Genomic DNA, 16212 nt, shown 5'->3' with positions numbered 1-16212 from the left:
GCCTCCAGAATCCCCTTTGCAGGAAAGTTTTAGATATTTTGCTCCTTGCCTCTCAAAGGAGCTATGCCATTTTTGTCTTTCTTCCTAAGATTTGTCGTGATTGACTGGGACCAACAGAAACAGCTGGGAATTTTTGGTGGTTCCTATTTCTGTGTGTTGGGTTTTCCCCAGGCCTGGCCCAAGGAGACCGACAAATCAGGGGTGAGTCCCAAAACAAGGGCCCACAGCTGAAGGAAACCCCAACCCCACCGGCATTTCCCTCCCTGCAATGGGAAGGAAATGAGGAGGAGCTAACTGTCTGGGGGTGCAGGGCAGGAAAGGGAAGGGAACCTCTACGACCAGAGCTGCCTCCCTCCTCCTCGGCCTCACTGGGGGGACAGGGTCAGGTGGGGAGTAAAGAAGCCTTGCTCCCGCAGAACCCAGGACGGGGTTGGCCGCTGAGCAGGGCACTGCCTGGCCTCAAACTGGCAGTAAACCAGAGTAGCCCCACTGGGGAAGCATCAGATCCTCCCCTTTGTGCATTTTCGCGTTACAGCTTTTTATTATTAGACTCCTTGCTGGTTCCGTCTGATTTAAGACTCAGTCCCAGAGTTGCTTTCCCTTTGCGTTCATCTTCCCCTTCTTGTCCCATCTCTCTGGGGTCTCCCTGTGCCTCTACAAGGATGGTGGTATTTCAGTGCCTCCTAGTCTTAGAGGAAACCAGAGAGAGATCAAAGGAAGGGTAAAGGATTGCTTTGTCCTCCAAGTGAGGAGACGCAGTTGCTGAAGGAGGGACAGAGGCCGAGACAGACAGATAGCCCAGAAGCCCGAGGGCGGGTCCCCGTGTGTCACCACATTACACAGGCTTGTCAGGGGCTGCATTGAACACCCACAGTGTTCCAGACACATACAGACATAAAATGTGTATCGTTTAATCCTCCTAAAACCCCGGGAAGCAGCGAGATTATCTTCGTTGTACGGATGAGCTCACTGAGGTTCAGCAGCTCTGAAGGGCCCAGAGCTGCCCTTGCGCTGACTCCGCATTCAGGGCCCTCTGTTCCGAGACAGCTGCGCCTCCTTCCAGTTCAGCAAGAGTCTCAGCGAGGAGGCAACGAGAACTTAGCCCAGCTTCTGACTTCTGAGAGCCCGCAGTCCCTGCGGAACCGCTGAAGGAAAACGTCAAGGAAACAAACTTTTGACTGAGACCGGAACCTCGTCAGGTTTGCTCCCTGGCTGTCCCCGGAACTCAGGAAGTTGTCCTTCCTTAGGGCAGAGTGGCTTCCTCAGGACATTGGAGCCCTGCTGGACTCACGCACGTTATCGGGTGGAGGCAGAAGCCCCGATGCCCTTGTCTGGCAGGGAGAGAACTGGCCTGGCCTGGCCTTGGTCCTGCCCCCAGGGCCAGTGGTTCCCACCCCACAGCCAGCGACCGCGACCGATTTCGTGGGGGAGTGCTGCAGGCTGGGGGAATTCCCCCTCCTCACTTTCCTCTGCATCACACTTCAGCCCCAAAGAAACAGAGGAGACTGATACCACACACTGGAAAGTGCCACCCAGAGCTCCGGACTGGAGGATGGGGGCCGTACGCTAGAGCTGATTTGTGCTTCTGCTACCTTTTTCCTTCCTCTGGGGGAATCGGTTCTTCTGAGCATCTGAAGTGTGACCACGTCCCTGATAGGCCTCTTCCATGCTCTCAGCCTCGGGTTCTGAGAGGGGGTGACTTTGCTCTGTATTTGAAGCCCCGAGACACCAAACGATTCCTCACCAGTTCACCTGGTGGGGAAGTGAGAAGCCACAACAGCTGGCAGTGGGCGGCTGAGGGAGGAAGTTGGTGTAGACCGGAAGTGATGTCTGCTACAGTAGCGCCGGGCTCCCCACACCTGCTCTCCAGGGGCTTTCTTCCACGGGGGACAATAGAAAACTGTTTTCACGATACAAACTTGGGAGAAATGGGCAGATGACAGTGATGTGCTTAGGATGTGTTCAGAGCCAGAACCAGGCCCGAGGACTCTTTCTGCTCCCGTCTCACGTGGGTTCACCTGGCTGCGGCCTGGCCCTGGTTAGGAGGGAGACCTTGCTCCCGGCTCACCTTTGACCTTTGGGTCCCTGTTTGGTTGTGGCCTCCTGCCCCTGTCCTGCTATCCACACAGACATGCCAAGATCGGCCCTTAGCAAAGGAGTTCCAGAGAGAACATTCAGGGTTGTATTGGTACCCTCCCCCACCCCCCCCCAAACCCCGCCATCCATATTATGTCCGCAGTGGGAGGATTCAGTTCTGGAAGTTCAGGCAGATTGACGGGACAGCAGAAACCATGGGGAAAGAGGTGTGATGTTGTGGTGTCTTCCCCTTTTCTTCTCTGTCCTGCCCCACCTCTGTATTCCTAAATGCTACCATTTCTAAATGCTGACCAGAGATCCCAACCCTACTTCCTTTTTGAGCCATAGTGACCTTGTTTCCAGCCAGCAGCTGAGCCCATAGCTCAGACTGGGACGTCTTAACCATAGGTTTACCAGCAACTTCATCTCCACTAGGTGCCTTCAGTTGTAGACGTTACTGGGGGTTAGAGACCATATGAATAGACCGTCCTTTAGGGACTAGATGAGTGTACAGCTGGTTTAATAACACGTGTGCAGATAAATGCGTAATAGATATGTGTGATAGAAATCACGTTTAAGGATTTTCTTTCAGTTTCCTATAAAATGGAGGTCCCACTCTCAAGATACTCCTGCTTCTTCTGGAGTAATGCAGGGCCCGTGTAACTCCTCAGTGCACGCAATTCATGTCCCCAGGGAAGAGGTGTCAGGGAGTGAGCAGAAGTAAACCAAGTGGTCATGCTTGGGTTACCGGAGTGTTAGAGCTGAACTCGGAGCAGTCGGTAAAGGAGAGAAAGATGAGAAGAAGGCCCTCCAGGTGGCCTGCAGTGGGCTGGGGAAGACGCTGGATTTGTGGCAAGTCATGCGGGTTATCAGACAGCTATGATACTTCAGGTAGGAGATCGTATTTGACTCAGGAGTAATGGGGGATGGCAGGTATGGTGATCTGCCTCTAGAGGCAAAGGGTGTGACCTGCGACAGGCAGCTGGACTGGTTAGCAGAGAGCTTGCTTGGATGGGGATAAAGGCCGCTGGCCTGGGTGCAACCAGGTGGTGGATGCCTTGGGCTTCACTCACTCACTCACCTGCACTTTTATTCATTTATTCAGCAGTGAACAAAATAAAATGCTCCCTGGTCTGTCCTTCTGTATTCTAGGTTAGTGTCTCAACAAGGGGTCAGGACACTTTACTGTGTCTTCATTGGGAGGTGTGTGTGTCTATCTGTGTCCTATGTAACTTGCTACTGATAGTTACAGTACTAAAGTTTTGTAAGATACTTCCTAAAAATATTCTGAGCAGTTATCTTTATGCTAATGTCCTTTTCATTCACTTGTGTTCTGATGGGGGCAAAGAGGAGGAGTGGTTGCATCTACACAGGCTCTGGGTGGGTCAGGATTCTCCCCCGAGTGTGCATAGTGCAGGAAGGCCACCCGTCTCTCAGGCCATGGGAGAAAAGCAGATCAAAAGTTTCTGCTTTAAACTGGTGGCTTTCAAACTTTTTTGACCTGTCCCATGTGAAGAAACACATTTCACAGCATGGCCTGTTGTGTGTGTATATGTATACGCGTATACATAAACTTAATAAAAGAAACAAAGCTTTATGAAAGCTTCATTATTTATACTTTCTACTCGCAATGCATTCTGGTATCGTCTGTCCTATTCTATTTTAACCTGTTCATTTTCATTTAAAATAAAGACAGTCTTGACTCACTAAATTGATTCCACGATGTATGGTTTAGAAAACATTGTTCAAGCAAACTGAACTAAATATGAAGGGGAGGCAGGAGGTCTGCCCCGCCACTTTCTTACCAGTGACAGAGTGCCAGGGTGAACTGAAGGTCCCGGAGGGGAAATGTGTGCGTAGTCTCGCTGTTCTCTCCTCCAGGTTGGGGGAGCGTTCAACCCCATTGACTCAGGTTCTCTCCTCAGAGCTCCATGAACCTGCCTCCTGACAAGGCCCGGCTTCTGCGGCAGTATGACAATGAGAAGAAGTGGGATCTGATCTGTGACCAGGTAAGGGGTGAGGGACGGGGCTGGGAGACGGGCATTGCGTCTTGGGCTGGACGAGGCCAAAGGCCAAAGGACTGTCGCCCATGAGGAAGTTAGGTCTGGACTCAGCCTCAGTCCATGCTCAGGTCCTGCGCCAGCAGGACTGCTCACAGAGACAGGGGCTGGGAGGCTGAGTTCCCCTCTCACTCCCCCAAAGAGCTGTCTTGATTTCTTCCCAATGGATAGTAGCCTGAAGGAGGTTTGTATAGGTCTGGGGTGTAGGGTCAGCTGTGGAGGAGTTTGGTAGTTTTCCAGCAGAGCCTGTTTCTTCTGCCTTTCCCCAGGGTGAGGGCTGTGCCCGGCAGGGTACTAATCCAAAGGATGTCTCTCACTCTGCCCCAGAGGTGGCAAGTAGCAGGATTTTTCTCATGATTTACAGGCCTTTATGAATGAGAAGGCTCTGTCCCCTAATCTTCTGTCCCCAGATCTCAGAACGCGATGATTGGAAGCTTTCACTACATGAATAGTATTTTGAACTGGAAGAGAATATAGAGATTATTACTTAGCTCAGAACCAAGAACTAACCCCTACCACCTGGCCTTTTCCCCTGCAGACATTTGAAGGTCAAAGTCATGAGGCTGTGAACTCGGGCAGGCCTGCCTGTAGGGCTAGGAGCACCGGCTTCTACTGCCTCCTCTGGCACAGTGCACGCGGTGTGTTTGCCCAGCACTTTGCCAAGGGGCCTAGCATGAACCGCTTTATTATTTCTTTTCAAGCACTGAACAAAATCATAATAGCCAACATTTATTGAGTGCTTATTATGGACCAAGCACTTTACATATATTTAAATTTCTCATTTAATCCTCACAAGAACCCTGTGAGGAAGGCACTGTTATATTTTATACATGAAGAACCCAGACAGGTGATGGAGTCAGGGTGATGGAGCCAAGGCTCAGACATGCTAACCGTGAGGCTCCTGCCTCCCAAGTCACGCGGCTTGCCCTAAGGTAGGAGTATGCCTCCGAGAGCCTCGTCCAGCTCTCTCCCTCTCTGGCCCATTTCCTTGTATTCTGCATTAAGAGGAGATAGTGAGCGTGGTGAACATGGGCTTGAGATTGGAAGAACAGCAGCTCTTTGGTACTGAGTTTCTTTAATTGATAATCTCTCAGTCTTTTCTAGCTCACATAATTTCAGCTCATTCTCAACCCTTTTTTTTTTCTTTCATTTTGTTTTAGGTCTTATTTCCTAACATTGTATCATTCTCCTGGACCCTTTCCAGCCCCTTCACCCCCAACTCTTCAGATGTCTCAGTCGTGAATGCCCTTATAGGATCAGAATGCCTAAGAGTTTTCCCTGAGTTTCCCCTGGGCCAGATGAGGGGGTTGGGCCCAAACGGGGAGGGCATGGTCCTGTGCCCTGTGTGGAAGCAGATGGAGGGATGACCTGGCTGGAAGCAGTCTTTGGCACTGAGGTTGCTTTGGATGTGGGGTCTGGGGCCTGGGCAAGGGCAGAAAGTGTGTTGGCAGCCCTGAGCTGTGGTAATGCTGCAAAACCAGTCTAGCCCCAACTTCTGGATTCAGAGCTGAGAAAGTTGGACTCTACAAAGATTGGCTCCCCTTGCCTTGGTTGGCCAGGCAGTGAACATTTCCCAATCGTATCTTTATTATTTTGGGTGCTGTTCACAGCGCTGCGAACTCTGCATCTTTGTAGCAAGAGCAGGCTCTTAAAATAATTCTGACATAGGAAGATCTAAGCTCAGGGAGCACTAATCGGAGAAAGGGAAGATGGCAACGGCGGGGAAGCACCTGAGGATAAGTCAAGGAAGGGCAGCTACTACAGTTAACGGCCATGTCACAGGCCAGGTTACAGCTCTACGAGGCTGGGTCCCCTCACATTGAACACAAGGAGTGTCCTGCTCCCTCAGCACGCTCCCTGGGCCTCCAGGCATCTGTGTACACACGTGTGTTTCCCTTACAGGAACGATTCCAGGTGAAGAACCCTCCCCACACTTACATCCAGAAACTTCAGAGCTTCTTGGACCCCAGCGTAACTCGGAAGGTGAAGTGAGGCAGGAAGGCCCTGTCTTGCTGCCCTTTATAGTCATGTGGGGTTTGGGGGCAAACCCTTTGACTTCGGGTGGGTCACATGCTTCTGAGCAGTGGGACTTGGCTGTCTGGGTTCTGAGTCCACGGGCCTGACATAGCTGGCTGATGACAGAAGGCAGGTTTATAACTGCCTTCTTGTAGCCCTTCCTTTTCCTTTGCTGCCCCTTTTGTTTGTACTGTGAAGTCGGATTGGGGGCCTCCATCAGTGACAGAAAATTCCATGTTTACAGAAGTTCAGGAGGAGAGTGCAGGAGTCAACCAAAGTACTGAGGGAGCTGGAGATCTCGCTTCGTACCAACCACATTGGGTGAGTCAGATTTGGCCGTCAGAGCCTCTTCACCTGGTCCCTCAGGATCTGGTATCCTCTGAGGATGGTTTGCCTGTTGTCTCCCTGCCAGGGGGCAGAGTGCCCCTTGAATGGCTTTAGTTCCCCAGCGCTTCAGACTGTTCCTTTCCTGGCTTTTTTCCCCCACAGCTCTGCCAGCTGCTGACTGGATGCTGCTGACAAGCTCGGGGCCTCTCCTGGGGTCTTCCGCCTGTGGCTTTGAGTAGAAGACTTTCCCATAGCAGCTGAGTCTGGAGTCTGCCTGTGGCCTGGTGCTGGGCCAGAAAGCCCAGAGAAAGCAGGGGGTGGGGGAGCACTTTGCATTGAGTAGCTGAGACCTCGTTTCTGGACTGTTTGGTGCCCAGAAGATTATTTGCTTGATTTTGAGACAATCTTTAAATGAGCAGAAGTTTCTTGAAGTACCAGGAAAATAGATCTAAGGCAATGGGGCCACGACTTGAATGTCTTCTGTATGAATGGACCCTGGTACTGCCAACTAATCCATTGACAGGGCCCCTAGGAACTGTGTGAGTCTTTTTTTCTAGTCTCTGATGGGGAACCCGACTTGCTGAGCAGCACAGGGCTAATGCATGAGGTACAGTGAATGAGGGCAGTGGGCTTAGTTTTATAAAACCAAAACCATCCCCTCTGGTCTCTCTCTCTCTGTCTCTCCATGTATATACATGGAGAGACAGAGAGAGAGAGAGAGAGAGAGAACAGAGGACAGTGAGGGATTCGTGACACAGCGCTGCAGGCAGGGCTACGGTCCTGACCAAGGGGCCTGGTACAAATGTTGAGAGCTTACATGAGTGAGAAGTCGAGCCAGGGCTGGGGGCGGGGGTCGCTGGGCAGGTGCCAGCCCCAGGGTCCTGGGCTTCCTGAGAGCAGTGGTGGAAAGAGCCAAATGACATCATCTGCCTTCCCCTCTGGTCCGTGGCAGCCACCCACTTGTCCACACGCAGGCTGAGCCCACCGGGTCTCTTGTAGAGGCTACGTGTATGTAGCCAGCTGCTGCAGCAGTCACAGGGTAAGTGGCCCAGGAACGAACAGGAAAGGGAGAGTTCCTGGCCTCGGTAGTTGTACTTTCTGGCCAGAGTTGGCTTCTACACCTCATCTATGAAGCAGACATCGAAAGCCAACCCACTAGGAAATGTGTAATGAAGCCTCCACCTTTATTTGGTGACGCCTCAGAGAAGGAAGAACGGGCAGGACCTCTTCAGCTACCATGCGTGTGAGGGCAAGAGTGACACAGATGGCAGCTCAGAACACCACCCACTGCCCTGCCTCCTGCACAGCACCTTGCCCCCCCTCCCCCCCTCCTTCCTGTCTTCCTTATGAAGTCTTGCTGCACGGTGATGGGGGCCACAGAGCAGTGTGTGCCAGTCCCTTCTGCCCTCCCCTTCTACCTGGTGCCTGTCCTTCTGGCCACTGGCCAGGAGCTGGGGCCAGAGCAGCATGGTTCCCAGGCCTGGGGCCTCTCTGCAGTTGGCACACAAATTAGAGGTCTGGAGCCGGTCCTTGGTTCCCAGGGAACAGCTTCGTGTCTGGCATTTTAGGAGCTCCTGTCATCTGAACTGTGGCTTCTCCGGGTAGTCATATAGGAGGGCCAGATCTTTCCGGGATTTCTGGGCAGGAAAAGTTTGTCAGGCTTTCCAGCTAGGGTGTGGGTGCTCCTGGGCGGTGGTAGCCCAGGGCAAGGTAGGGAGAGGAGGATCCTGCCTCAGCCAGAGCCTGATCAACCCAATGCCTATGGAAGCTGGGTGTGCAGGGGCAGCCCAATGGGAACTCAGACCCTGGAGCGGGGTGGGCTGGGAGGTGGGATTCCAGAATCTCTGCCACTCCCCCTCTCCTGGCTTTGTATTGGTTTCTCAGCCTTGCCTAAGTGCCCTTTAACCTCTCCTCAAAGTGTCAAGATCCCGAAAATAGCAGTGTAGACTCAGACAGGAAATGAGAAGGGGGTGGGGAGCTGGAGAGCAGACAGACAGGAAACGGGAGGCCTGTTGGCCCCCAGAGAGGAAGCTAACTTCAGGCAGCTCCAGTGTCAGCCTCAGCCGGAGCCTGCTGCCAGATCTCAGCCGGGCCTGGTGCTCTGGCCCAGACGCTCTGCAGCTCGGGGTGTGGCCGGCAAACATGGCGCTGGTGTTCCAGCTGTGGGGTGAAGTGGTCCTGCAGGGCTGTAGGGCACACCTGGCCTATAAAGACTCCCAGACATTCCTAGGGAATAGAGCACTCAGGAGAGTCAGGGTTTCATCCTGAGAGCTTTATGTCCCTCTGTGCTGTGCTATATAACCTGTCCTATAGCAGCCCTCCTGGGACACACTCTTCACTTCCCTTCCAGGGATATCTCAGCCCAAAAGGCCTGAAGGCAGAATGGTGGAACTGCTCTGGTCTGCCATCATCTTTAGGGAGTCCTGTTGTCGACCCTCTTGCCTCCCTGGCTGGACAGGCTCAACTCCTCAGCCTGGCTGAGTGTTCACAGCCATTCTGGAGTAACTTGAGTTCCTGACTGTTCCCCCATCCTTTTCCCATTCTGCCAAACACAGAACGCCCTCCTATCCCTCTTTGTTCAGTACTTTACAAAATACCTTTCCTTAGTCTCAATATGCCTCTGTTCCAGAGCTCTCTTTGATCCTTCCTGCCTGTCTTTTCACTGAGACTTTGGTCAAATCGGGGACCTGCTGGTCTCTGTCAGGCACAGCTCTGCACAAGGCCTGCAGTAAATGCTGTTGTTAACCCCCACAATTCTTCCAACAAACATTGTGCAAAGACAGTGCACCCAGCCTGTGCTAGACACCAGGGACACAGAAAACAATTGAGCCAGGGCCCTGGTCCTTGAGGAAGGGGTGTCTGAAAGGTTGTTTGCCGGACGTGGTCTTGGAAAGCTCGTACCTTTCCCTATCCCTGGCTCCCCAGCCTAGGGGAGATCTAGGCCGATGACATGGCCATGGGGGTGTGTCTGCCGTGGGTTCTGATCTTCCGAATGTTCCCAGCCTGATGTTAAGTTTTGGGGGATCCATGAGGAGCTATTGTTGGATCAGAGGCCATTTCCCCTCACCCCACTTTAGCAGACCCCTCCACTGTTTTCTTTATCTGCAGGTGGGTGCGGGAGTTTCTGAATGATGAAAACAAAGGCCTTGATGTGTTGGTGGATTACCTGTCCTTTGCCCAATGTTCCGTCATGTGAGTACCACCCTAGGATTGGGGTTGGGGACCCGTGAGAGAGGACAGAGAACACAGTCCCATTCTGATTAGATGAGGAAGGTGAGATTGCATTTGTGAAGATGGCAATGGGGACAGAAAGGAGCGGCCAAGAGAGCGGTGGGGGAGTGGACGAGAATGCCAGGTGGCTGCAGCAGAAGGTGTGTTTTAGGGAGCAGGAGGAGAGAGGTGTGGAAAGGGAGCTCAGAATCGGAACCTAAAGTATCCAGACTCCAAGCTGGGAGCAGTCCAAGGAAATGTACTGGCTTCTGGGAGATGCCCTGGTGGGGATCATTCATTTACTTTTGAAGAGTGGAGTCTTCAAGAAACTGCTTTGGGTCACCATTAGAAGAAGATTACTCCAGGTCACCCCAGACTGAGAACGAAGCATTCAGGAGCCTTTTTCAAGCAGGTTGGGGGCTCAGAACTGAATTAGCACAGATGAGAAGGTAGTGTGGGGCCGTGGAAGGAACGGGAAGCCTTTGAGTAAGACGGAGCTGGTTGTGGGTCTCCATTGTTTACCATCTGCGTTTACCATCTCAGGCGAGCGTGCGTCCTCTTCTGTCGGGGGGGATCCACAGTCCAGCATTGTTGTAAGGATTAGATGATACATGATCATGTGTATAAAGCACTTTGCAGTATTTGGAGCACAGTCTATACTGTCGCTGCTGCTTTATTGTTAATTGCTAATATTCAAGGTGCTGTATCCTACGTAATTACCCGAATATATGCAAACGGGTCACAGTGATTATTCACTGGAAGACCAACACATTCAGACGTCTACCCAAGATTTAAGGGTGACCAATAGGCCCGGTTTGCCTGTGACTTTCCCCAGTTTAAGCCCTGAAAGTCCCCGGTCCTGGGGAATTCCTCACTCCAGGGACTCCGCCCCAGCCTCCACTTTCACTTTTCTTGCTACTGTCTTTGTCCCCTTGGCTGTTCTCCTTTGTTGTCCAGCAGGTCTTGTGTCTCATCTCCTCAAGGTTTCAAACTACTGCCTCTCCTAGGTTTGGCCTCTCCGTCACCTTTTCCAGGTCACCCTCTGTTAAAACCAAGCATTGCCCACTCCCCATTCCCATTCTGAAGCAGTCATGCCTCGTGACCTTCCTATCCATTTAAAAACCACTCTTTTTATAGAAAGAAATGAAAAACATTTGCTGAAGTGATTAAAAAAAACACACACACAAAACCAGAGCTTTTATAGTAAAAAGATGTAGATCATTTTTCCAAATAAGCCTATCTCGTTTGAAAAGCAAACAAACCCCAGCTGCTCTAAACCAAAATACACTGGGACCTCAGGACTGTCGTGTCCACGGCAGTGCCTCTGACTCTGTTTTTAAAAGACAGACGCAGGGCAGGCATGGGGAGGTGGAGGAGAGAGATAAAAGTGCCCGTACCAGTGTAGGGAAAGCTGTCAGTGACGGAGGAAGCCACTGGCAAGCTGCTTCCCTGTCAGCGAGACTCCTCTACTTGAGAGCCCCATGAAGCGTCTCCTGACCGTCAGGACGCCGAGCCCGCTCCTGCTTCCTTTGGAACATTCAGGCGTCTGCAGATGTCGCTTTCGATTTCAGCGAGCCTCGGCCTCTGTGCCATGATCCCAGGGCCGTGCATGGCTGAACAGAAGGCTCCTTGGGGAAAAGCCTGTAGGAGAGACTCGCTCAGTCCTCAGTGACCTGCGAGGGGCAGGGTGCGGAGGACAGGAAGGAGGAGTGGGCCTCCTTCTCAGAGCAGGTCTATCCTGATGTGGGGACATGGAAGGGAGAAGACCTCGTGACCTCGAGCTGTCCTTCTCGCCTGGCCACACTGCTGATGGTGGGAAACATCTGGTCCCAGAGCAGGAAGTGACAGAGAAACCCAACTCCTGTAGGGACTAACGACACCAGTCCACACCTTACACCTAAGATTTCTTCCCCCAGGGAAGCTGAGGCCCAAGGAGCCTTTATTACCAGAAAAACCTAGAAGCCTCATGTAGAACCACGGAAAACCCTGTCATTTAAACCCAGTGATAGTATGGGGCCACGGTTTCCTCCTAAACATAGAAGACTTCCCCCGTCTGGTGCCAGGATCCCTATTCCTTTCCATCCTGACCTGCCCTCGTGAGCCCAACCCAGAGCCAGGGGGACTCCCTCAGGCACTCAGAGGCTCCTTCGGCTGCTGCCATTGGACAACCAGCAAGCCCCTCAGTTCGCCTGTTCCCCACCACCCCGTGGTAGGGCTGATTCTCTTTGGGGGCCACAGCTTCTCTGAGATGTCCCATCTGAGACTAGGGGTACAGTAAGTCTGCCAGCTCCTGTGTCCCTTGGGCCTATGGGGTAGTCACTCATCCTGGAGTTGCCTGGCCGGATGGGGCCTCCGTCAGCGTTCCGTCTTCTCAGACCCCCGATTGCTGCCTGTGCCTGCTCTGCCGTCCTGTGCCGGTGGCTCTCCTGACGGGGGTCGGGTCTCTGCGGCCCAATCCCACTTTCTCTTCTGGCTGCCTCGCTTCTTGTCGCCATAGGAGTCTACAGGGCAGGGAAGGGCTCGCCAGGGGGCTTGGCACTGAATTTGTCCTATGTGTGCGCATGTGTGTCCTTTCCTGCTCCAGGTTTGACTTTGAGGGACTGGAGAGTGGTGACGATGGTGCATTTGACAAGCTCCGGTCCTGGAGCAGGTCCATCGAGGACCTGCAGCCACCCAGCGCCCTGTCAGCCCCCTTCACCAACAGCCTCGCTCGCTCTGCGCGCCAGTCTGTGCTCCGGTATGTGTGCTCTCTCTCTGCCCGCCTGCCTCCCCCAGCCCCCGTCCAGGTCCCGGGTAACAGCGGTGAGTGCTCATGCTCCACTCTTGCTTCCAGGCTCAGCTCTCTTGCCCTCTGCCTGCCAGTCTGTCTCTGGTCTGTCCTCTCTGTCTCCTTGACTCTGCCCAGCGATCTGTCCTGGGTAAGTACATCGCCCTCGGCTGTGCCCACCCCATCTGGGGTTCCAGCTCTCCCCTTCTCCCCCCCTCTCTGGGGGCCCCTCCATTCCTCATTCTCATTCTCACTCTGCCATTCCTCCCGGCCTCTCAGGCAGGGCTTGTCCTCACCTAGCTCCCTCACCTTCACCGGGGGCTCCAGCTCCAGCCCTCCTGTCTGTTTCCCTCTGGCTCCGCACTCTGTCCCATCAGCTGCTCGGAGACCAGCTCCCACCCATCCTGCCCACTGCTCACCTTCCCTTCACCTCTTCCTGTAGGCCTTTTCTCGCCAAGGCTGCAAGGTGTTCATTTGTCTGCAGTATCTTAAGAGCTGTCCTGCCGGGCGGCAGGTGGATGGACCTGATGACTGAGCCCCTCCTACTCAGGAAGGCTTTCCTTTGGGTCCTGTGGCCCTTTCTGTGGTCTCTCTCTCTCATGGCTGTGCTTTTTTCCTGGTCTCCTTTGGGTTTTGCCCTCTGACACTGCTCATCATTCTCGTCATGCATGAGCAGATACCATTTGTGCTTCCTCTTTTTTCATGAAACATCACTGGGGGGTGGTGTGCAAAGTCAGATGTAAACCCCCGTGCTCCTAAAGCCTTTGGGGTCCGTGCTGCCTTTTCTGGGACATAGAAGTAGGATGGGAGCCAAGGGATCCTGCCCCAGGGAATGTGGAAGATAAGCAACTGGAAGGAGGAGGAGGGAAGGTGCAAATGAACGTCTCCCTGGACCCATCTTGAGGACTAGGAAGGCCTGCACACCTACTGCTGTATTTTGGAGGACTGCTGGGCTAGGATGGTTTGGGCACAGATTATAGAGCTGAGCTCCTGGGTAGTTAGCGACCGAGGCCTGTTCTGGGAGGTGAGACAGCTAACGCCCTGCCCCCTGTCCCTCTCTCTCTGGGCTGGTGGTGCAAGGTCCTCTTTCTCCCTTTTCTGCTGCTGCTAAGGGACAGCCTGCTGTCTGGGTGACGGTGAGCACTCCTAGACCCTCGCCAACAGCCACCTCTCCCCCAGGTACAGCACGCTTCCTGGGCGCAGGGCTCTGAAGAACTCGCGGCTGGTGAGCCAGAAGGATGATGTCCACGTCTGCATCCTTTGTCTCAGAGCCATTATGAACTATCAGGTAAGGGGGCAGCACCGGCCATGGCTGCTCAGCCTCTCTCTCCCTCATCTGCCAAACCAGGAGCGCTAGGAGGGCACCAGCTTTAAAAGACAGGCTTGCTGGTGGGACCCTGCATCAAGGAGTCAAGGATCTGCCTTCCCCACCGTCAGTCTCCCTTCCTGTCTTTTCCCCTGGCTACAGTACGGATTCAACCTGGTCATGTCCCACCCCCACGCTGTCAACGAGATTGCTCCCCCCCCCCCCCCCCCCCCCCCCCCAGTGCTCCCCCCTCAGTCTCAACAACAAGAATCCAAGGTGAGCCCTTCCCTCCCCTTTCCTTCCCCCCTGCCCAGGGCTCTGGAGATGTGGGCTCCACTTGTCCCCAACAAGAAGTCCCGCCAGGCCTTGGGGTGCTGTGGCCTGCGTCCATGCCCTGGTTCGGCTGCCTCACCTCTGTTGAAAGAGGAGCAGTGTCCCTGGCTTCCCGCTGGTCGGCACAGTTTAATGAGGGAGCAAGCCTGCCTTCCCCTGTCCTCTTTCCCAAACCCAGCCTCTCGCCTCACCGCTGAGGCTGTCTCCTTTCTAGAAGGACGCACCCAGCTGTGGAAGTCAGCTGTGTGGCGTTAGGGTGTTAACCTCCCTTCTTCTCCTCAGGACCAAAGCCCTTGTCTTAGAGCTCCTGGCAGCTGTGTGTTTGGTGCGGGGAGGTCACGAAATTATTCTGGCTGCCTTTGACAATTTCAAAGAGGTCAGTCTCCTGCCTTCGTGTGTGTGTGTGTGTGTGTGTGTGTTTGGTGGGGAGGAGGTGGGGGCCAGGTCAGTAGATACCCTGTCCTGTAATCTTATATACTCAGTGATGTTTAATATCCGGGTGCTTACCTAAGTAGCCTTCCACCCTACCACCGCACCCCCCTTTTTTTTTAACAAAACCAGAACTTTAGTCTTACAAGATCCTATGCCAGGAAAGTTCTTGATTGGCCAGCTAAGGATGCCCACAGCTACGTAGGGCTCTAGTCCTGGGGTCCTAACCTGGCCATGCCTTAGAATACCTGAAGAGCTTATTAAACAAATAGATCCCTGGGATGCCTGGGTATCTGTGCTTTAACAGGCTCCCCAGGTGGTTCTGAGGTCGTGGACCCACTGGTAGAACCCACGGCAGATGTCTTTGCAGTGGGAGGAAAAAGCAAGCAAGGATCCTCCTGGGTTGGTGGCTGTTACTGGTGAGGGGAAAGGGAGCTTCTACTTGGAATTTCCCCAGCTCTGGGCCTGGCTCTGAAACCCCCATCTGCTTGAACATAGAATTCCTCGATACCCAGCCACAGCGACTGGTCCCACCCCTTCCTCCTCTGTGGGCCGCTTCCCTGACATCCATTGTTCCAGCCAGGAAATGGCTCTTCCTCCTTGAAGCCAGAGCTCAGAGTAATCTCGAGACCCCTCTCAGCACAGGGGCTTTCCTGCACCCTGGCCTCTCCCCCATGTACCCACCAGGACCTCAGCCTCCTGTCTCAGCCATGGCCTCCAACCTTCCTCCTTGCTCCCTCCTTCCTTCAGTAACTCGGCCACAGCAGACCCCATGTTTCTTCTTGCCATACCCCCAGAGGCAACAAAAGCCCAGACTAACGGCATGGGCTTTCCTGAGCTCCCTCAGCAAGTTAGTGGGGGACCAGGGACCCAGGGCAGGTGCCAGGTCCCAGGCTTTCTTCCGTCATGTCCTGAATGGCCCATGGCATAGAGATAGCAGTGGTGAAACTCCGTCTGCACCAGTCCCTTTGCTGTGATGTTTCTGGGAGCCAGGGTTCAGGGGCTCGGGCTCTGCCTAGGACAGGTCCTTTCGCTGAGAAGTTTGCTTGTCCAGGTTTGCAAGGAGCTGCACCGCTTTGAGAAGCTGATGGAGTATTTCCGGAACGAGGACAGCAATATCGACTTCATGGTGAGGAGCTGGCCTGGGTCAGGTGCACGCCCAGCAGGGCCGCCGGCTGCTTTCTCAGGGGCCAGGCTGACCGCGGATGTTGACACTCTGTGTAGAACCTAGAATGATTTTCTCTACCCAGGAATGCCCCTGGTCCCTTCGCCCACCCCAGAGAGCTTTTAGGAAAGTCAGGACACTGTCATTTGGGTGTCTCAGGTCTGCCTCCTTTCCCGCTTTTGCAGGCCTTCCCGTCCCTGATTTGGCACCTTTTTGAGCTGCTTTCCCTTTGCTGAGATCTCCCTCCTGCTTCTCTGTCCCTCAGTCTAGTGTCTTCAGCTAAGCAGGGATGTTTCACGGACCACCTGCTGGGTGCAGAGGAAACCAGAGATCTGTAGCGTCCTTTACATCTGTTTCCCATGTAATCTGCTTGTCTTCGTACAGTGAATATTGACACTTTTTTAAGTTAAAATACCCTTTCGCTCCCAGAAAGGCTGACCTTTTATATTCACTGCTTTTGATTACGCCCCTGACGATGCTGGTTCTAACAGCCGCCTGCCCTCCCTGTCTCTCGCTCTCTCCT

At 53.6% G+C, this 16212-nt stretch overlaps 1 protein-coding gene across 5 annotated transcripts in view; it reads left to right on the top strand.

Annotated features, from left to right (window-relative positions):
• Nucleotides 1-16212, top strand: part of FMNL3 (formin like 3) — a 50006-nt gene that overhangs the window by 24699 nt on the left and 9095 nt on the right. For 3 of the 5 annotated variants that reach the window (XM_033117085.1, XM_033117084.1, XM_033117083.1), the window contains exons 2-11: nucleotides 4002-4085; nucleotides 6039-6119; nucleotides 6397-6473; nucleotides 9588-9671; nucleotides 12274-12426; nucleotides 13636-13744; nucleotides 13925-13975; nucleotides 14013-14038; nucleotides 14378-14471; nucleotides 15579-15653. In XM_033117085.1, the coding sequence (XP_032972976.1) occupies nucleotides 4002-4085; nucleotides 6039-6119; nucleotides 6397-6473; nucleotides 9588-9671; nucleotides 12274-12426; nucleotides 13636-13744; nucleotides 13925-13975; nucleotides 14013-14038; nucleotides 14378-14471; nucleotides 15579-15653 (834 nt within the window). The remainder of the gene's footprint in view (nucleotides 1-4001; nucleotides 4086-6038; nucleotides 6120-6396; nucleotides 6474-9587; nucleotides 9672-12273; nucleotides 12427-13635; nucleotides 13745-13924; nucleotides 13976-14012; nucleotides 14039-14377; nucleotides 14472-15578; nucleotides 15654-16212) is intronic. The other 2 variants (XM_033117088.1, XM_033117086.1) reach the window with 1 other exon arrangement.

Source organism: Rhinolophus ferrumequinum, chromosome 10 (genome assembly GCF_004115265.2).
Source record: "Rhinolophus ferrumequinum isolate MPI-CBG mRhiFer1 chromosome 10, mRhiFer1_v1.p, whole genome shotgun sequence".
Lineage (NCBI taxonomy): Eukaryota > Metazoa > Chordata > Mammalia > Chiroptera > Rhinolophidae > Rhinolophus > Rhinolophus ferrumequinum.
Note: the sequence above shows the minus strand (reverse complement) of the source record. Positions and strands in the feature narration are given on the sequence as shown.